This window comes from Planococcus citri, chromosome 5 (genome assembly GCF_950023065.1).
Source record: "Planococcus citri chromosome 5, ihPlaCitr1.1, whole genome shotgun sequence".
Taxonomy (NCBI): Eukaryota; Metazoa; Arthropoda; class Insecta; order Hemiptera; family Pseudococcidae; genus Planococcus; species Planococcus citri.
The window spans coordinates 69,974,616-69,996,901 of record NC_088681.1 but is presented as its reverse complement, the minus strand read 5'-3'; the positions used below and the strand labels follow the sequence as shown (position 1 = coordinate 69,996,901).

The window sequence follows — 22,286 nt, the reverse complement described above, 5'->3', positions numbered from 1 at the left end:
ATCTCACACGACGGGTGTAATAATCAAGTAATTACAAACATCAAAAAAAATGTCCTAAAAGTATTGTTTTTTTGTCAATTGCCAAAAAAATCTGTTTTTACAGAATCAAAATTACCGAAAAATCGTAATAATCTTACATTTTCATAAAAACTGCACAAAAGCCCCTTTTGCAACATTCAGATTTTCAAATAAAGTCGCGTCATTTCAATAAAAAAACGAAACGTGCTAAAAATGAGTAAAACTTCTCTTCACATATCAGTTTATTTTAAAACAAAAGTCGATAAACAACATAAAGTACCTACTTCTCGACTATTTACCTAAAAATATTTTCAAGCTATTTTTGAAAAAAAAAAACACGTTACGTCAAAAAAATCCATCAAAAGCATTCCTGTTTAATAACATCGACAAACACAAAACTAAAACATATAACGAACATTGAAAAGGTATATAATTGGGTGATTATATTGGTAAAGTGCCATTCCGTTTCCATTGAAAAAAAATATAAATATCGACGGATCATTGGTTCGATTCAAGGAGCCGATAGCGAACGAGCAAATAATATGGTATGTGTTTTGCAAGCTCACGTTTTATTAGTACATAGGTATTATTTTTAAATTGTTACGTTCCTACGTATCCATTTTCAAGCTCAAAATTCAGCCAGCATCGTTGAAAAAATTTCTGTTGAACAAAAATTTACTCGTATTCTGTGAGTGGTTAATTTTTATCGGATTTACATAATTTAAAGGTGCAATTTAGCAAAGGAGGTAATATCCGAAGAAAAAATACTGGAGGATTTTGAACGAATTTAGCGCAGATCTTCTTTTGAGTAGAAAGTCACTCAGAAAAATGTTTAGCTCCGGAAAAGTTCCTCGAGAGGAGATATGAGTGTTCAAAGAATGCGTATTTTCAGGGAAAAAAGTGTTTTTTTTTTGCTCTAGCCTGTTACCAACCTGATTTGAGAAAAATGACCCACTTCCAAACACAGTATTTGAGATTCTGTGTCAATCTAGGCCATTTCCATCGAAACGCAAGGCCAAATTATTTATTTTTGAGTAAATTCGTGTTCGAAAATTTTTTATTTTTAAATATTTCACATTTCAAGCCAAAACATCAGAAGATATCATTTTTGAAACAGGAAAACTACATATTTTAAAATGCAGCGAAATCAATTTTTCATTCATTATTAGATACGAATTTTGAAAAATTAAGAAAAATAGCCAAAAAGTTATAAAATTTTTTCGTTTTTTTTTCAACTCGAAATAAAGGTTTTCGTCTCATTTGGGCAAAATCTCCTTAGTTTTTTTCGAGACCCACCCTCATCACCTTCTTCATTCTTTTCGAACTTTATTTTCCACTTTCAGGAAGAGGGAAGGGTTCAGACTTTACTCGTATTCATGAAACAGGTAGCCAGCATTGACAACGAAAAGAGATTTTAATTCCACTAAACTGTCGACGTGTTTCCAATTCATTACGATATCATCGACTCGCAGAAGAAAAACGAACCGGATACGCGGATACTGTGAGCAAATTTTCAAAACACATCTCATTGATTGAAAAAATACCCATCATTCAACGATACCCAAGTTTCGCACGTCTCTGCTTTTACGCCAAGTGCGTACAGTATCAAAGTGTAAAGAAATTAAGCAAAAAGGAAAAAATATCCCCGCGGATTTCCGAATATCAAGGGAATGGTGATGAACAAGCCCATAGTCAAGATGAAAGATTACTCCAAGAATATGAATACCTAAAACGGGTACGCGAAATTGCTCTGCGACGCCGACGAACTAAAAAATAAGTATAAACTGGCGAAAGTGAAATCGATTCATTGTTCTTACGAATTTTTCAAAGTTCAATCGGTCGTATATTAAGATTATAAAATTTTAATACCAATCCCCCTCAGCTGCGGTACCAAATTCTTCGTCGTTGCGGTGTTTCAGGTCAAGGGAAATCTTGCACTATTTCCCTCGAGATCGAAAATGCGAGTAAAAAGAATCGAAAAAATCAACGCGAAAAATGTTTTTCTAATTGACAAAATAAACGATACAGTGTATTACGCTTTCCCAAGAGAAAAGTATTAAATCGATTGAGTAAATTTTAATTTAAGATTTTTCGCGTATTTTCGTTGCACTTGTTATTTTTTTTACGCCAGTTGCCGCAAAATTTTACATTATTAAAGAAAGCCGTCGCTGGTGTGTATTTTTTATTCAAAACTTTCGTCGACGTTCATTTTTTATTTTCTTTTTTTAAACAGCTTCAATTTAGAAGAAAATATTTAACAGCTTTGCCAGTTTAAAGTCGGTTCTCATACATTATATAGGCGTGCTTTATATTCATTTCATTATTTCTGAATGGTCTTTTTTAAAACATCTATAACATTTTCAAGTACGAATAAAAGTATTTCCAAAGAAGTAAACCGTGAAATTGTCAAGTTTATATCGCGACAAATCATTATACCTAATTGATTAATTAATACGAATGTATAGGTACGTAAACACGACGACGATAGGTATTGAAAACGAGCAGACAATCGCGAGGAACCACAACCGATGAATTACTGCCGTTTTGAAAAAGTTAATCCTTTTGTGAAAAACTTTATAGCGTCGAGTTTTTAATTGAAAAAATACTTCGATGGGTGTAATACTTGTTGAATTGGATTTTTTCTTGCCTGTTTCCAAGCCGACGACTGCTCGGCGTAAATAATATCTATTATCTACAGTCTACGGATTATTGTCGCTGGAATAGCGCGAGAGAGTCGTAAAACGTCGCGTGAGACTGAATTGTAGAAATGTTGAGGTAATTCTCGAGTTTTCTAGCTCACATGATGAATTTCATTTCCAAAACTAAAACGTTCAACGATTACGTCCTCGTACGTGAGATGGAAAAGTTTATTCAACGCGTGTACGAGCTTCGACGATGCGTTGAATTTTGAATTTCGCGTGATTATATTTCAAGTACCTGTATCTACAGACTTATAAGAGATCGTGTCTTAGTTTTTTTCCTCATTTTTTTTCATACGAGTAGATATGTTTGTATAATACGTAGTCGTAAGGATAAGGAAAAATTACTTATTGTACGAGCTTTACGTGACTTAAAAATGTGCCTATCTGCCTATATTCTTGATACGTCTGAGCAACTTGTATAACGACCAAAAGATAAAGTCTCAAGATTATGTTTCAGTTTATCGGTACTTTATTTTGTATGTATTTTTCCGAAACGAAGGATTTTGTAAGGTTTGCCTACTGTATGAACACATTTCAACCAATTGATTGATTTTCTTGTAAACTGATCAGTGGGCTTTTCTGCAAGTTGAGAGAAAATCACAAATTGAAAAAAATTTAAGTCGTTTGCCCCACGAATATCTCGAAACTTTGTTTGTTCCCTATGAAGTCGACCCCCCCCCCTCACCCTAATCATGACACGACTCGAGGACACATTTTTATCTGGTCTAAAAAAGTAAAAAATGAACGTCGAGAACTTTTTTTTTAAATTTGAAAACAAAATTTCACCTAATTTATCGAGAAAGCTAGAATTTTGTACGTTATATTTTTGCCCTTCCCTCTTCAATAGATTTCAAATGGTTTCGAATCGTTCTGAGCAGTTCTGAAGCCTCTAATAAGTTTCTGAAAGTTGAAATTTCCATAAAAGGTTTGAATGGTTTTCGATCTGAGGCTTTAAACGGGACCCATCTCCAATCGACTCACAATCAGTACCTATGTTGAAACAGAGGTACATAATATAGAGCAATTTTTTTACTTTTCAATTCCATTGAGTAAAATTTCAACTTTCGAAAATCTGCTGGAGGCTCCAGAATTTTTTAAAATGGTTTAAACTCGTTTATAGAGCTCGGACGGAATTTTTTCTAAAAAAAAAAAAAATGACGTTAATAACGAAAAAATCTCGAATAAGTAATCCAAAAAATTACAAAACGTGAGTAAAACATTTCATAGCAGAAAATTAAAAAAAAAATACTCGACCAAGGATTCGAAAATTTCTGCGAAAATCAGAATTTTTTGAAAACTGTTACCAAAAAAGTGACACTGACACATGTTCCCATTTTTTGGTAAAAAAAGTTAGATTAATTCGCAACTTTTTAGTGAAAAAAAGAGTGTGAGACTTTATGAATGAATGCTAGCAAAAAATATGATAATTTTAGGGCATTTTCGACAAAAAGCGAGACTTGACAATTTTAGCGGAACGCAGAACTTTTTTCCAATTTCTGGCAAAATAGCGAAATTTGATCAACTTTTGGAAGAAAGTAAGACTTTCTGATTTTTACCAGAAAGCGAAACGTTCACAATTCAAGCAAAACGCATCACTTGGCAATCTTTGACAAACGGAAAGTTTTAATAAAAAGCAACACTGACAATTCAGCAAAAAACATAACTTTTCAAAAAAACAGCGAGAATTTCTTGTAATTTTTGAAAAAGTTCAACATTCTGACAATTTTACAGCAAAGGCAGGGCTTTTTGGCAACTTCTGGCAAAAAAATGAGACTTCTAGTCCGGCATATGACAATAGGAGTAATTGCACCCCCCCCCCGCCCGCCAATCCTCCAGGACAATTTTTTTCTTGAAGGGGACATCCTAAGGAACATTTTAAAGCAAACTTTCCAAAAAAAAAAGTTGGCCTTACTTACAAAATGGCGGCCATTTTGATTGACAGGTCAGCCAAATTCGCAGATTTTGCGTTTCAACATAGGACTTGCACGAACTTTTTCAAACCTTACAAAGGTAAGACGAAAGATCATGCAAAAATGTATCACCTGTCAAAATTTCAAGTGCTAAAGTGGGTTTTTCGATTTTTGGTGAATTATTAAAAATCGAATTTAGGCCAAAACTGAGGGAAAAAATCAAAATTTTACCAAATTGACCAAGAAAGCTGAAATTTGGAATATACCCTATTTTCGACATGCCAAATCGATTGGAAACGGTTTCAACCCGTTTTGAGCATTTCTGGAGCCTCCAGAAAATTTTTGAAACTCGATATTCCCACAAAATTCCATCAAATTGGAGTTGTAAAGCTGAAATTAATTCTAAAAACTAATTTCAATACGCTACGAAGTACTGCAGGTGAATTTCAAGTCGTTTTGGATCCTCCAGCGACATTTTGAAAATTCCTGAAGCCTCCAGCAGATTTTTGAAACTATAAATTTTCACAAAATTTCATCAAAGATGGAAAGCTGAAATTTACTCTACACTCCAATTTTAACACCCTCTGAAGACGACTTCAGGTGGGTTCAAGTAATTTCAGGGCCTCCAGCGACTTTTTTTTGCAAATTACCAGAGCCTCCAGTAGATTTTTGAAACTTGAAATTTCCCCAAAATCTCATGAATCTAAGATGGAGAGTCGAAATTCATTCTGCAAACTAATTTCAATACGCTACGAAGTTGACTGCTGGTGAATATCTAGTCGTTTTGGAGCCTCCAGCAACTTTTTGAAAGGTTGTATGTCGTTTTTTTGGAAAATTGAAATTTCCTAATAGTAGCTGGAAGCTTCAAAACCATTTGAAACCACCATGTAGTATGCGAAGTAAATTTCAGCTTGCCAACTCCATTTGATAAATTAATGTTGGGGAAATTTCAAGTTTCAAAAATCTACTGGAGGCTCCAGTAATTTTCAAAAAAGTCGCTGAAGGCTCTGAAATGAGTTGAACCCACCTGAAGTCGTCTTCAGAGGGTGTTAAATTTGGAGTGTAGAGTAAATTTCAGCTTTCCATCTCTATTTGATGAAATTTTGTGAAAATTCAAAGTTTCAAAAATCTGCTGGAGGCTCCAGTAATTTTCAAAAAAGTCGCTGGAGGCCCTAAAATTACTTGAACCCACTTGAAGTCGTCTTCGGAGAGTGTTAAAATTGTAGTATAGAGTAAATTTCAGCTTTCCATCTCCATTTGATGAAATTTTGTGAAAATTTCAAGTTTCAAAAATCTGCTGGAGGCTCCAGAACTGCTCAAAACGGGTTGAAACAGTTTCGAATCGATTTGGCATGTCGAAAATAGGGTATATCCTAAATTTCAGCTTTCTTGGTCAATTTGGTAAAATTTTGATTTTTTCCCTCATTTTTGGCCTAAATTAGATTTTCAAAAATTCGCCAAAAATCGAAAAACCCACTTTAGCACTTGAAATTTTTACAGGTGATAAATGTTTGCACGATCTTTCGACCTACCTTTGTAAGGTTTGAAAAAGTTCGTGCAAGTCCTATGTTGAAACGCAAAACCTGCGAATTTGGCTGACCTGTCAATCAAAATGGCCGCCATTTTGTAAGTAGGGCCAACTTTTTTTTGGGCAAGTTTGCTTTAAAATGTTCCTGATGTCCCCTTTAAGAAAAAAGTTGTCCTGGAGGATCGAGGGGGGGGGTGCAATTACTCCTATTGTCATATGCCGGACTATTCTGGCTGATTTCTTGGAACGTCGGTCAGTTTGGCAAAATTTTGATTTGTTTGCATTTTTGAGACTTTGATTTTTCAATAATCCACTCCAAAACGAAAAATGCGTTTCATCACCGGTTTGTCCCTTCGATTCAACATTCTAAGGTAGCCAAAAAAAAAGTTTCAAAACGAACAGAGTAAAATAAAATTATACAAATAAATCGATTTTTTGAAAATTTTTGGTAACAATGTGAGAATTTTGGAATTTTGGACAGAGCAAGGAATTTTTAGGCAATACGTGAGATTTTGAAAATTTTATAGCAAAAATAAGGGCTGTTTGGCAATTTTCGGCAAAAACCGAGACTTTTGTGCCAATTTTGAAACATGTTAGACTTTTTTGGAATTTTTTGCAAAAAAAAAAAAAACAATTTTATGCTCAATTTTGCAGAAAATCAAAAAAGTGTCGATTTTTGAAAAAGCGAGAATTTTTGACTTTTCGGGAATTATGTACCTAGGTATAAGAAACTTTTGTACATATAATCGTTTTTAAAAGTCGTATAATTCGTCAAAAAGTGATCAATTTTAAATTTTTAAAAATTCTGCAAAAATCGAAATATCAATTTGGGCAGCCGAAATTTTGATTATTGGGGGTTTCATATCATACTTTTTTCAAAAATCATGGTATCGTTCAAATCAGAGGTAGACTCTTCGAGCGGTTCCTTATTTAGGAAAAAATTGAGACTTTTCGGACTGTTTAAATTGAAAATGGCCCGACCGATTACGATCCATAATAAACCATAATACCTCATTAAAATTCGAAATAACTTATTCAACGATTAAGAATAGGTACGTATAACCTATTTACCAACTACGTATACGTTATCCTTTTGCGAATAAGTTGAGAACACGATCGCATTAAATATGTACTAACGTACAAAACGCATTATCAAAAGCTTTGCTTATCCCGGCGTACAAATGGTATTCTCACCGGTGTTATCTTTGCAAAGGTAAAAACATTTTCACCTCGCGCTCTCGACAATTCCAACGATAACAAATTTTCGCAGCCAAATGCCAAATGTCTGGCCATCTTACACAAACATTCGAGAAATTCTGTTCGCGTCTGAACGAGGCGAGAGTTCAATTTCTGTTCAACGAATGTAAAAGCGAGTAAAAAAAACAAACAAGCGGTACGTTGTTCCAACTTGACTCTTCATCTCGAGTGTGGTACCATTTGAAAAGTGGATAAGTTACACCCTCTACGCCGTTATAGCTTTCGTAAATTGCGAAAAATCTAGTGTAATTTGATTAAAATACGCTAGTGTCTTACGAGCAGAATTTAATTTCTCGTAGATACGTACTATTACATAAGTATAACGCGAATGAATTCAAATATAAGTCGAGCTATACGAGTACGAGTAGGTATTTCGTTTTCCCACGAGAGGTACGTTTCGCGACTAGTGCAATATTCGTACTAGATATCGTAGAACAAAAAATATACAACTTCTTCAACCAGAGTGAAGTTATTGGAATCCAAAGACGAGGCAAAAAAAACACATCTCGCCCGACCATCCTTTTTTTTCGCTATCTCGGATCGAGTTTTCACATTAATTCCAGATTTACTCGATACAGGACAACGGACTCGTTTTTTAAATGGCCAGTCTCGTAACTCGTAACAAAGCTTTGGCGCGAGCTTGTAACCGAACGCGAACTCTATCGATGATAAAGCACTCGACTGAAAAGAATTCGATTCGACAAATTCATCCGTTACAAAATAACTGACGCTTGAATGATAAGCTAAAAGTATATCGGTTATCGGGATATTGTGGTGTTTTTTTTAACGCAAAATTTTGCTTACTCCTCGATGAACATATAGCTGGAAATTTTCTTTATATCAAATATTTTCTTATTACATCGCTCGCACAGTTTGTATACCAAAATAGTTTCAGTTTGGTTATTTGGAGAAGTTTTACGGTTATTTATCTACGTTTTTCACATGCACCTATTACCTTTTTTTGTAGGTAGGCCTAAGCTATACGTTGATAAAATACTCCTACTCGCAGAATACAGGCGTATTGTACCTACGACCAGATAACAGAATCGCGAAATTTAAAACACGTCGCGTCGTTTGAAAACAGCTTGTGTTAAAACTACGTACGTATCTACAAGTTGACGAGAAAATGTTTGAAAAATATTTCCGGATTTTTTGCCAGCGCGGTTGAAAAATGTTGAAAATGAGCTCTTTTCACCATCGCAGTGTACAAAAATGTCGATTTTCGGGTTAGAAATTCGCATTCCAATCTCAATGGACTCGTACCATGTCAACTCGATACAAAATGAAGTCCAGTCCTGCGATTTCGTCCAAACATTTTTCACGAGTTATTTTCAGTAGATAGTCTAGTCAATGTTCCCACAATTTCAAATGTTTTCAAAATGGTTAAATTTCAAGACATGTCTCAAAACTGGTGGTATTTGGAGGCGAGTAGATTTTTCAAAAAATTTCATTCGAGAAATTGAGCTGAAAAATTAGATAAAAATTATGTGTAAGTACACAGTTCTGAAAGTAATATCGACTCCCTCGAACCGAATTTCACCAATTTTTGGCCATTCTGAAGCCTCTAGCACGATTTTCGATTCCTCCAGAATTTCAGAATTTTAAAATTTCTCTAATAGAAGTGGAAATTCATTTGGGCAGCTTAAATTGAATTGTGGTTTATCCTCGACCTGTTTGAAGGGCGAACACCTCGAGTTAATTATTTTGACTCGCATGTGTATTTTTGATGATACATAAGATAGCGAAGAGGAAATGCTGCTCAATAAAATGCACTTTGAGGTGTCCGCTTGGAAAACTGCTCAAATGCGGATAAATCCTTCAAATTGGTCGAAGATAAGCCACAGCTCAATTTTTAACCATCTAAATTTACTCATTTCTTTGATGACATTTCCTATGTTGTTTCTAGGCCCATTTCTCTGAGAATTTTTGCTGATGATATAAACATTTCCTTTCGTTCAAATAATATTCAACTACCTAGCTCTTCAAGTAATCCAAGAAACCCTTGAAAAAATTGAATTTTGGGCAGATTCCAATGGTCTAACCTTCTCAGAGTCAAAAACCCACTGTATACTTTTCACCCAAAAAAAAAAAAATAAGATTCCTCCAGATCTTATTCTCAACTTCAAAGGACACTCTTTAGAATTCAAAACCGCTACTAAATTTCTTGGCTTAACTTTTGATAGAAAACTAAATTGGACTCCTCATTTCCAAAAAATAAAATCAGATCTCATGAAATGCCTAAATCTGTTGAAAATAATCAAAAAGGGTCATTCCACGTCAATTGGACCAAGAAGTGGTAGGTGGGTTCGGCGATTTTTTTGAAATTTTTCCTGTGGAAAGACCTTCCGAAGGGATGACCAATGGCGCAAATCGCAGCCCTCTAGCTCATTTTTAACGGCAGCCAGGGGGTGTCAAAGTTTTCAGTGAACCTAAAATATCATCCATTTCAGCAGTGGATTACTCGATAACTGCGATACCTACAAAAATGGAACTTTTCCCCATAGTTAGAGGTTTTGAAAGGCTTTTTGGTGATATCATAAAAATCAGTGTTGCCACTTTTTTTCGTACAAAAAATTAGCTCAAAAAGTTTCAAAACGTAATTTTCATATCGTTCCGACTCTCAAAAATTCTGAAAAAAATATATTATGGACAACTGTTCATGCTGAACAACATATTGAAAAATAGGGATGGTAACTTGTAACAAAACCGATTTTAAAAAAACTTAAACATTGCGAAAAAATGCGATTTTTTGATTTAAAACATGAAAAAAAGTTTTGATTGGTAAAGTTGACCCATTTGACCCCTATTTTCACGTATCTGTTGAATAAGTTGAAAAAACCCCTTCACTCAGTGAAATTAACTCATCACAAAAAAATCAAAATTCAAAAAAATTCAAAAAAAAACAAATTTCATTTTTTTTGCCGTGAGTGAGATTTTTATCAACTTTTTCAAGAAATACGGCAAAAAGTGGTCAAAATAAGACAACTGAATAAATTTTAACTTTTTTTGATGTTTGAAATTCAAAATTGAATTTTTTCAAATTTTGATTTTTTTGTGATGAGTTTATTTTATTGAGTGAAAGGGGTTTTTTCAGCTTTTTCTACAGATACGTGAAAATAGGGGTCAAATGGGTCAACTTTACCAATCAAAACTTTTTTTCATGTTTTAAATCAAAAAATCGCATTTTTTCGCAAAGTTTAAGTTTTTTTAAATCGGTTTTGTTACAAGTTACCATCCCTATTTTTCAATATGTTGTTCAGCATGAACAGTTGTCCATAATATATTTTTTTCAGAATTTTTGAGAGTCGGAACGATATGAAAATTACGTTTTGAAACTTTTTGAGCTAATTTTTTGTACGGAAAAAAGTGGCAACACTGATTTTTATGATATCACCAAAATGCCTTTCGAAACCTCTAACTATGGGGAAAAGTTCCATTTTTGTAGGTATCGCGGTTATCGAGCAATCCACTGCTGAAATGGATGATATTTTAGGTTAACTGAAAATTTTGACACCCCCTGGCTGCCGTTAAACATGGGCTAGAGGGCTGCGATTTGCGCCATTGGTCATCCCTTCGGAAGGTCTTTCCACAGGAAAAATTTCAAAAAAATCGCCGAACCCTCCTACCACTTCTTGGTCCAATTGACGTGGAATGACCCATAATACTAAGTATAATCCATCCCACAAACTATTACTTCACTTGTATAAATCTCTAATTCGCAGTAAAATTGAGTATGGAAGCCCATGTTTTGCGAATATCTCAAATAAGACTTCTAATATCTTAAAAACAATTCAAAATTCAGCCCTAAGGATCTGTATAGGAGCCCTCTACTCCTCTCCAATAGATAGCATTTATTGTGAAGCAGCAGAATTACCCCCAGATTTTAGAAGAACTCTTTCAACAAACAAATTCATCTCAAATTTCCCATCCACTCCAAAACTCAATTAACCCACCCAACCCCCAACATTTTGATCATTTATAGAAAAGCCCATTTCTAATTTCAGCACAATGTTGAATGATCTTCAAATCAATCCTAAAACACTCATCCAACAACCAATATCATATCCCCCTTTGGCTCCTCAGGCCTCCTCAAGTCAATACACAACTTATTAACTACTTAAAAAATAGCCACTCTCCACTAGTAATAAAGAAAAACTATCTTGAACTCTTATCAGAATACAAAAAATTCAATCTCTGCTTTACAGATGGATCAAAAATACCAACACTTCATTCAGGGTATGCCTACTCTACGAGTTTTAATGGTAAAATTTCAAATTTTAAAATCCATAACTACTCTTCAATCTACACTGCCAAACTCACAGATATTTTCCACTGTCTCTGTGATATATTCACTTATGAATCAGAAAATAAGTCTTTCTTAATTCAGATTGATTCCCTCAGCTCACTAACTGCTATCCAAAATCCATTTTCTGACCACCTCCTAATTCAAAATATTCATAAAACTCTATTTGATTTACAAAATTCAAACTTCTCCATCCAGTTTATGTATGTACCCAGCCACGTTGGAATCACAGGAAATGAAATTGTAGATAAAAATGCAAAATCCGCCACTACTCTTTCTCCTTTCACATTTATCACAGCTGACGACCTTAAATCTATCTTCACCCTGAACACACTTGAGAAATGGCAAAACTTTTGGTCCCTCCAAACATCAAACAAGCTCTTTTACCACAAAAAAACTACTCATTGTCAGCCTTAGAAAAACCTATCTCAACTAAATAGACTTGAAGAAATCATTATAACCAGATTGAGAATTGGCCAATGGGGTGTCAGACAATGCTCTTTCCAAAAATCGTGGCCCTGTTTCACCCTTAAACACCCAAGCACTCCCACATTCTCACAAAGGGCCTAAGGGAGGAATTCCAATGGACAGAAAAATTATTGATCACTACAAACCTAAAAATCGAAAATGAAATACTTCAAATGTCAAGGTGCAATTTTAGATTTTTATAGAAAATTTTTGGAAAAAAAAATGTTTTAGAATTTTTTGGGAAAAAATGAAATTTTTAAGAAATTTTGCTAGAAAACGAAATTTTTTGCCAATTTTTAGCGAGAAGCAATAAAAGCAAGACTTTACTTTGGTAAATTAACTAATATTGGCAAAAAATATTTTACTTTTTGGAAATTTTTTGTCGAAAAAGTGTTATTGGAAATTTCTTTGAGTGTCCACCTTCAATTTGAGGGACTACGATTTTCAGAAAGAGCATGTTCTGACTTCCCCATAAAAAAGATTTTAATTGCTCGATTGACTTTTCAATTTTTTGGCGAATTTTTAAAAATTCAAAATAATTGACCATTTTCTACGAATTGTTTTTTTTTTTTTTTTTAAATGAAGGTATAATTTCAAATTGGGAGAATAGGGAATTAAAATTTGTGGGCAAAATTTAACCAACTTGAGATTTGCTGCTGATGTATTCCTGATGGCCAAAAACCCTTAGGAACTTCTAAAAATTATCTCAGAGCTGCAATTGATATGCCAAAAAGCAGGGCTCAAAATGAGTGCTTCCAAAACCAAAAGTATGCCCAAAAGTTCAGAGTAAACTTCTCAGAAACAAAATATATGGGCCAAATTATTTCAATTGAAAACAAAATAGAGAAAGAATTTCCTTTTTCAAAATTTTTGTCAAAAAGGCAAAACTTTTTTGCAATTATTTCTAGTGAAAAAGTGATATTGGGTACCTCTAGACGTGTCCGCCTTCAATTTAACCCTTGAACACCCAAGCAAATCCTGAGGTGTTATGAAAAAATGCTTTCAATTTCCTGAATAAGATCATCACAAGTATCACGTTTACTCACAGTTCACCCCCCAGCCCCTTGAAGCCACCTCGATAATGATGGACTTATTTATTTGATTATTGTCAAAAATCGAGGAAGCAAGAAACCCGATTGGGTCAATCTTGGAACTGAATGATATAGTTTCATTAGATGTAATGAATGAGTGAAAGCATAATTCCAAAGAACACCTCACCCCTTTTTGGGGGGCAAACATTGATAAAAGTTGGTATAAAATACAGGGACCCATGTCCAATTTTTGGGTGAACATATTGATGGTTGAGCTTTCACAAAATGAAATTAAGAAAGGTATGTGCATGGTGGACCAGAGCGATTTTTAAAAAATTTGATATGCTTGTCTCGATAAAAACCCGAAAAAACAGAGCATGAATACGCAGAGTACATAATATGGGAAATACGTACTATTAAGTAGGCTTGAAATGACAGAAACAAGAATTGAAAGGAACACAGATGCTCTTAACGGCACATAAGTTCAGATAATCTACAATCCACCCATCACTCCGTGGATATTCTTTCTCGATATTTGTCACCAAATAGTTACATCCTACAAAGGTTAGCAGTACGATTGTTTTTCTGCAGAAATATCAAAATAGGTTTATCTACCACTTTAAAAAGCTTTACACAGTCAAATTGCAGCACTCCCTGGCATTTCATAATGTTCAAGCATTCATGAAGAAGTCACTATCCCTCCTCGATCATAGATAATGTAGTTCTACATCATGAAAATTGCACGAGCAGAAGTCGTCGTTTACAATCATGAGATTGTGTCTAGCTTATGACTACAGGATTCAGGGGATTTGAGATTCAGTAGAAAGCTTTCAACTGTTGTTCAACCACAACTCTGAACTTTTGAATGTTTTGAGAAATTCCTGCTGAAGTTGATATTCTTTCTCGATATTTGTCAACAAATAGTTACATCCTGCAAAAGGTTAGTGGTACGATTGTTTTTCTGCAGAAGTATTGAAATAGGCTTATCTACCACTTTGAAAAGCTTTACACTCTCAAATTGCAGCTGTCTCTGGCATTACATAATGTTGAAGCATTCATGAAGAGGTCACTATCCCTCCTCCGATCATAGATAGTGAAGTTCTACATCATGAAATATCATGATTGGAAACAACGAATTCTGCTCAAGCAATTTTCAATCTATGATCGAGGAGGGATAGTGACCTCTTCATGAATGCTTCAACATTATGTAATGCCAGAGACAGCTGCAATTTGAGAGTGTAAAGCTTTTCAAAGTGGTAGATAAGCCTATTTCGATACTTCTGCAGAAAAACAATCGTACCACTAACCTGTTTCTGAGAAGTTTACTCTGAACTTTTGGGCATACTTTTGGTTTTGGAAGCACTCATTTTGAGCCCTGCTTTTTGGCATATCAATTGCAGCTCTGAGATAATTTTTAGAAGTTCCTAAGGGTTTTTGGCCATCAGGAATACATCAGCAGCAAATCTCAAGTTGGTTAAATTTTGCCCACAAATTTTAATTCCCTATTCTCCCAATTTGAAATTATACCTTCATTTAAAAAAAAAAAAAAAAAACAATTCGTAGAAAATGGTCAATTATTTTGAATTTTTAAAAATTCGCCAAAAAATTGAAAAGTCAATCGAGCAATTAAAATCTTTTTTATGGGGAAGTCCGAACATGCTCTTTCTGAAAATTGTAGTCCCTCAAATTGAAGGTGGACACTCAAAGAAATTTCCAATATCACTTTTTCGACAAAAAATTTCCAAAAAGTAAAATTTTTTGCCAATATTAGTTAATTTATCAAAGTAAAGTCTTGCTTTTATTGCTTCTCGCTAAAAATTGGCAAAAAATTTCGTTTTCTAGCAAAATTTCTTAAAAATTTCATTTTTTTTCCAAAAATTTTCTATAAAAATCTAAAATTGCACCTTGACATTTGAAGTATTTCATTTTCGATTTTTAGGTTTGTAGTGATCAATAATTTTTCTGTCCATTGGAATTCCTCCCTTAGGCCCTTTGTGAGAATATGGGAGGGGGGGGGGTGTACGTCTACATAGTATCGTACTCGATGATTGTATTTTTTCTGAACTCTATTAAAAATATCCAAAAACGACCTTTCTCAATCCGATTTTTATTTCTCGTACTCTCAAAGAGATTAAGACACCCTGGGCTGGTCTAATATTCCCCATTTACCCTCTCCTATTCACGATCTAGCTATTTACAAATGCATAATATTGCAATATTATTACTACGAAAAATGATGTCTAATTTACAAATCGTATTTCTGTTTCAGTTTCGTCAAAAGACTACTCCAAGCTCCGTGCGGTGATAGCCCCAGAGTACTCAATTATATCACTTTGATAATCAGCGCTTTATTAATATGGGCCTTATTATACACGTTATTACATCACGAAGTGAAGCCAGGAGGACGACTATTCGCACTGATAGTTTTAACAATATCAAGCTACTTTTGCGGATGGCTAGTCTCACTGGTGCGATTACCTCCACTGCTGGGGATGCTGCTATGCGGCATAGCTCTTCGAAATATAGGATTTTTCAATATGACAGGCGTTTATACAGAAATCGTCGTAACTATAAGGTAAGAAGCATATACTTTATACATGTTTAATTTCTTTTTTTATAGTCCGCAAGTGTGTTTATTCGTTGGAATTGCGTAGGTACTTGTATACGCTGTACATTTTATTCGTTCTCTCATTACGTCTAATAACTCTTTATTCGCGTCATTTCTCGACGAAAGTTTACATCGCATTGCACAATATAGCATGTACATAGAGGTACGCTATCTCGTCCATTAAAAATGTACGCTCCTACGGAGAAAAATATCATCTCGACAAGGCGGCCAGGCATAAACGTAAACGTCCTTTAAAATCCTGCCAACATTCTCATTACGTGCGTTCGCATTCGTGAATAATGTAAATACTCCCGAATGTAATAACCTTTTTCGAATATATATATACTTCAAACATTATACTACACGCAGAGTAAACAGCACACAGCAGAGTAAAATCCTACGGTTTTGTGTTAATCTCGTACATACGAGCATAAGATACAGATGCCTATTTCTATGTCAAATAAGTGCGTAAAAATTATCGCCGGCCGTATATCCATACAGCTGGCTAAAACTATATACGCGAATAATAGGCTTACATATTTACTGTCGAGACCCTCATTCGTTAAAAAAATCTTTCGAAATGCTTGATGATGAATTTTCTATCGACTTAGTCGCGCTCGTGCACAATCCGAGCATAAAATATCGTCCAGGGAACGTTAAATAACGCTCGCTTTGAGCAAAAGAAAAGCCAACTAGGCGTATAAAACATATTTGAATGTTAATTATTCGCGAAAATTTGAATTTTCTCCTTCGCTAGGCGATGTTCGCGTTTCGTTTTGCTATTCAACGTCAACAGCAACCAAAATTAGCGCAACGAAGTTCTCCACATTCGAAATTAACGTGGTCTTCGAGGAGGAGGAGGGGGGGGGGTGAGACTTTTAAAAAGTTCAGTTTTTCACATTCATATCGCAAAAAAAAGGTTATCAATCTGAATTTACACAAAATTTGTCATTTTTTTCTACGTTTTATATAATTTTTGCAAAAGAAAATGTTGCCAATTTCAGGCGATTTTCAAATGATTTTCATACCAATTTTACCATTTCTAAATTATTTTCTAGCAATTTTTATTCTATTTCGATGATATTATTTGATTAATTTTTCGTAATTTCACATAATTTTTCTTATATTTGAGCATTATTGCAATATTTTTACTCAATTTTTACGATGTTTTACTCATTCTGAATCAATTTCAATCGCTTCAAGTTTTGCGAAAAATTGGAATATCTCCACGAAAATGTTTTTCAGCATCTTTGAAGAATTTTTAGTCCAAAAGTGAGTCATGATTTTTAGGATTTTAAAAAAAAGGCTTCGTGTTAAAATTTTGGCAAAAAATCGAAAATTTCTATAAAAACATTTTTGAGCAATTTTGAGAAGAACTTTTGAGCCAAAAATTGTATCTTGAATTTTCATGATTTTCAAGATTATGGCAAAAGGTGCCATGAGACCTATTAAAATGGATGAAAATTTAGCTACAAAATCAGAATTTATGCATTGAAATTTTTTTTGAGTATCTTTGAAAATTTTGAGCCCAAAATTGAGTCTTGAATTTCTGATTTTCGAGATTTTTATAGAGGAGATGTCAAACGAGCTATCACAATAGATTAATATTTAGATAGAAAATCAAAATTTCGAAGTGAAATTTTCTTGAGCAGATTTGAAGAATTTTGAGTCCAAATTTGAGTCTTGAATTCTTAATTTTCGGGATTTAACGAAAAGGTGTCATGAGACCTGTCGAAATGGATTGAAATTTAGCCAGAAAATCACAATTTTACGTAGAATTTTTTTTGATTACCTTTGAAGAATTTTGAGGTCAAAATTGAGTCTTGAATTTTTGATTTTTGAGATTTTTGGAGAAAATTTTATTTGACCTATGAAAATGGCTTAAAATTCAGACAGAAAAATCAAAATTTTCAAGTGAACTTCTTTTTGAGTATCTTAGAAGAATTTTGAGGCCAAAATTGAATGTTGAATTTTTGATTTTTGAGATTTTTGGAGAAGATGTTATACAACCTATGAAAATGCTGGATTAAAATTCAGACGGAAAATCAAAATTTCCAAGTGAAATTTTTCTTGAGTATCTTTGAAGAATTTTGAGGCCAAAATTGAGTCTTGAATTCTAGACTTTTGTAATTTTTGAAAAAGAAGTCATTTGACCAACCAAAATGGTTCAAAATTCAAGCATAAAACGAGAATTTCTATTAACTTAAAACTTTTTCTGCAATACTTTTGACTCAATTTCAGGCTCAAAATTCTTCAAAAGTGCTAGAAAGAAGTTTTGACAGAAATTTTTGTTTTTCTGTCGAAATTGAACTCATTTTAATCGGTCACATGACGACTTTTCCGGAAATCCCATAATCCATGACCCAATTTTACTGAATTCGGAATCCTTAAAAAATTTTCAAAAAAATTTTCGTCGAAAAATTCTACCAGTTTAAAGTTCCAAGATGATGATGATGAATTGATGATTGATTAGAGCCATGGAGAAAGACAGAAAAGGAGGAAAATGAAATGGACCTTGGGCCCTATTTTTGCGGAGGTTCAAAAAAAATGAATGGCCGGAAACAGGAAGATTCGAAAAACCAATTTTTATCAGTCATCCAAAATTCAATGAAAAATTCGAATACGAGTCAATTTTTTGCAGTAGAAGAAGGGAGGGAAAATGTCATTGCTCTAGGACCATTTCGACTCTTGGCAGCTCTGCAAGGTAAAAGGTAAGCCTTATCGAGTACACAAATCTGGAATATCCTCGCAATTTTTTTACGGGTGTGCTAACGACGCCAACGATCTCATATTTCAATATCACTCGACGTAAAAAAAAAAAACGTAGAAAAGATGGTTCTTTTTTGGAAGAACAAAAGACGAAAAAAATCTTAAATTATACGTACCCTAGTCATATTACGTATTACTAACATTACGAGGATATCGTGACAAGAGAGCATATTCGTGATAAATGAGCTGAATTGCTCGTGTTTTTTGCTCTCTACAGTCCGTACATATTGTCGTATCGTCGTTCGCAATAATGAATTGTCCTCTTCGGGTGAACGAAATATTGTCGTTTAAATTTTACATCACGTTTGGAAAATAACAAAAAAAAATCGCAAAGTTTATTCGAGTACCTACTGTTGAATAATTAGTAGCAGACGTAGTTGAACGATATTGGGGCAGCAGGCATCGCGTGAAGAAAAATCGATATTTTTAAAAGCCCCAGCCTCAGTCCCGATCCAGGGTCAAAACGATGCTCGAATACCATATAGGTACTTCATCACTGTATGTAAATAGGTATATGTATGTAAAATAAGAACGATAGCCGGAAATTGGCCGTAGCTTGGGTAAAATTTGATATCCACCTCGATGACGTTTTTTCTCTCAAGGAAAGGCTACTGAGATGGGAGACGTCACACAAGTCTCCTAACCTATCTTTCAGAATATAGACTCGTAGTACAATAAAGGATGAGAAGTTCAACTTTTATAGAAGAACTGTTCTCATAGTCGACTTTTTAATCGCGCTAACCCAACCTTGGAATTCCTAAGTAATACATTATCGTAACCTACATCACACATACGTAGATTTACGTATTTCTTATACTTATATCTACGATGGTACTGGTGCCTTTTGCCTTTACGCTTATACTTTGACGACTCTAGTGAAACCAGGGCAACCCACAACGACTATATCTATACGTACTTTACCACATTCTTCGCTTAAACATTGAAATCGGCACCGGCAACGCAAACTTTTTCAGAAAATTCTCACAGTTTTGTGTTTTGAAAAGGCGTATGAAACTTTCCTTTCGCATACAGAATGGCACACTCGGCGAAGACTTGCGATATTTCGGTATACTCGTATTTGTCGGAAACGAATCGCTAAGCCGGGCTGCTTCGGCAACATAAGCCGCGTATAAAAATATGGTCGACTCGAGAAGGAAGGCGTAGAAGAAATACGGTGTCGTTAAATGAATTATTCTAGTCACAAGCGTTAAGTCTCGCGGATTTTCTCGATTATGACTTATAACCAGGCTTGTTAACCGGTTTTTAACCATTAACCGTAACCGCAAATTAACCGGTAAATTAACCAAAAAAAAATTAACCGTAACCAAAAAACCTTTTTTTTGTGAAATATCACTAACCATAACCGTAACCTTAACCGTTTTCTGAGATCAAAATAAACCGTAACCATAACCTTAACCAAAAAATGTTTAGAAAAAAACCGGTTACAAAATTTTAAGATTCATTTCTTTTTATCTGAGTTTTTTTTTAATGTGATTTGTAGTGATTTGAAATTTTAATCAAAAAAATGATCAAAACATTAAAAATATTACCAGTTTTCCAATTTTTTAAACTTCAAAATTTCAAACTCCGAAAGAATTTTTGGAAATTTTCAAATTTTCAACTGTAATTTTAACCATTAACCGAAATTTTAAGCTCAACTGGAAAAATTACCACCAAAAACTGTAACCTTAACCTTAACCATTAACCGAAAAAAATGGTCATCAATAACCGTAACCTGAACCTTAACCGTAATTTTAAAAAATGAATAACCTTAACCGTAACCTTTAACCAAAATTTTGAATTTCTTGTTTAATTTTTAACCGTAACCTTAACCGGAAATATTTTTTTTTCGGTTAACAAGCCTGCTTATAACGAAATTAATTTATTGTTTAGCGTTTTCTTCGATTTAAAAGCAAGCGCGGCGCGCGGCTGAACGATACGAGAGACGCTGACGTAGTTGAAATTTTTCCATAAAACGATGTTACAAAATCTAATGTGTAGGGTGTTCCGTAGAAATGACAACGTTTATGAAGCAGTTTGATTTCACAATGCTAGTTAAAAAAATCGTATTTGTGGAGTGTTAGTTTGAATGTACCTACGTGGACTGCTCGTTCATTCGTTCCAAAGCTTATTTGCACAGTTTTTTACGTCACTTTTTGAAAATCTGGGATCTGCAAAACGTGGCTGGAGGCTCCAGAACAGCTTGAAGCCATCTCTCAACGACTCAACAAGTTGAATTTGGAGTGTAAAATAAATTTTCGCGTTTCAATTTCCTTCACTGAGTAAAATTTTATGACAATTTCAACTTTAAAAAATTTGCTGGAGGCTCCAGAACTGCTCAAAGTGGTTCAAACCTGTTTGCAGAGCTCGAACGAAATACCCCCCCCCCCCAAAGGATTTAAACAGCGAAAAAATCTTGAAAAAGGAACCAAGAAATAACTCAAAACGTTACAAAACGCGAGCAAAACATTTCATTGTAGGAAATTTATTTTTGAAAAACTCGATCGAGACTTCGACATTTTTTGCAAAATGCAGGACTTTTTGAAATTACCTAATTGACAAAAAAATGACACTTACCTATTCTCAATTTTTGCCAAAAAAATTCAGATTAGTTCGTAACTTTTTAGTAAAAAAGTGAGACTTTATAACATGATGTTAGCAAAAAAAGTGAGAATTTTTGGCAACTTTTGACAAAAAGTGAGACTGGCAATTTTAGCGAAAGGTAGAATTTTTTCCAATTTCTGGCAATAAGAGTGAGACATTTTAATGCTCAGCAGAAAGCGAAACGTCCAAAATCCGAGCAAACAGGCATGACTTGGCAATTTTTGGCAAAAGAATGGAAGATTGGGGCAATTTTCAATAAAATGCAAGACTGACAGTTGGAATTTTTTGCAATTTTTGAAAAAATTGGAGATTCTGACAATTTTTTTTTAGCAAAAACAGGGGTTTTCGGTGACTTCCAGGCAAAATAGACTTCTGGCTGACTTTTTGGAAAAAATGAAATCTTAATTTCAAGTTTTTCGGTCATTTTGGAAAAATTTTGATTTTTTATGCATTTTTGGGTTTAATGTTCAAAAATCAACAAAAAAAAATTGAAAAATGAATTTCACCATTGGAAATTTTGACTGGTGATGAATTCGAATTTCTGCATGCCTTTTTTTTTTTTGGCTCACCATAGTAACGCACCTTGTTTTATTTTCAATCGTTAACTATGGATCATCGCCAGTCTTCTATTTACAACTTAACTTTAACAACATAAATATAACAATCTCCTTATAACTTGAAAACTAAAAGGTAACTTCCGTCTGATAGTTGGCAGCTCGGTTTCCTCTTTGTCGACTCTGCTGCCGGCATCCTCTTTCATTGGTATTTGGTTTTGACTGGATCAGTGATATTGACTAGTTTGGTGGTTTTGCCAGCTGGGCTTCCTCTTTGTCTGCTCTGCTGCTGGTGACTTCTTTGGCTTTGGTGATTCTTGATGTCTGTTTGCTTGGCATCCTCTTCATCCTCTTCACTGCTGGGATCTTTTTCAATGGTGTGTTTGATTGCAAGTCTTTTGCTTTGCTGGCATGTCTTCACAGTTAATGCTTCCCTGGCAAAGACTGAAAATGGTCTGCCTCCCTGTCCGAGCAAGTTGGGCAGTTCACAGGGCCATTCATCCAACATCAGGGCCTGCTTAGGCTGGTCTCATG

The 22,286-nt window shown here is 34.3% G+C and overlaps 2 protein-coding genes across 7 annotated transcripts in view; one reads left to right on the top strand and one right to left on the bottom strand.

Annotated features, from left to right (window-relative positions):
- Nucleotides 1-22,286, bottom strand: part of LOC135846809 (uncharacterized) — a 208,227-nt gene that overhangs the window by 127,642 nt on the left and 58,299 nt on the right. The gene's annotated exons all lie outside the window — the stretch shown is intronic.
- The window catches only part of LOC135846807 (sodium/hydrogen exchanger 9B2-like), a 131,962-nt gene that overhangs the window by 89,970 nt on the left and 19,706 nt on the right, over nucleotides 1-22,286 (top strand). For both annotated transcript variants that reach the window (XM_065366089.1, XM_065366090.1), the window contains one exon: nucleotides 15,487-15,792. In XM_065366089.1, the coding sequence (XP_065222161.1) occupies nucleotides 15,487-15,792 (306 nt within the window). The remainder of the gene's footprint in view (nucleotides 1-15,486; nucleotides 15,793-22,286) is intronic.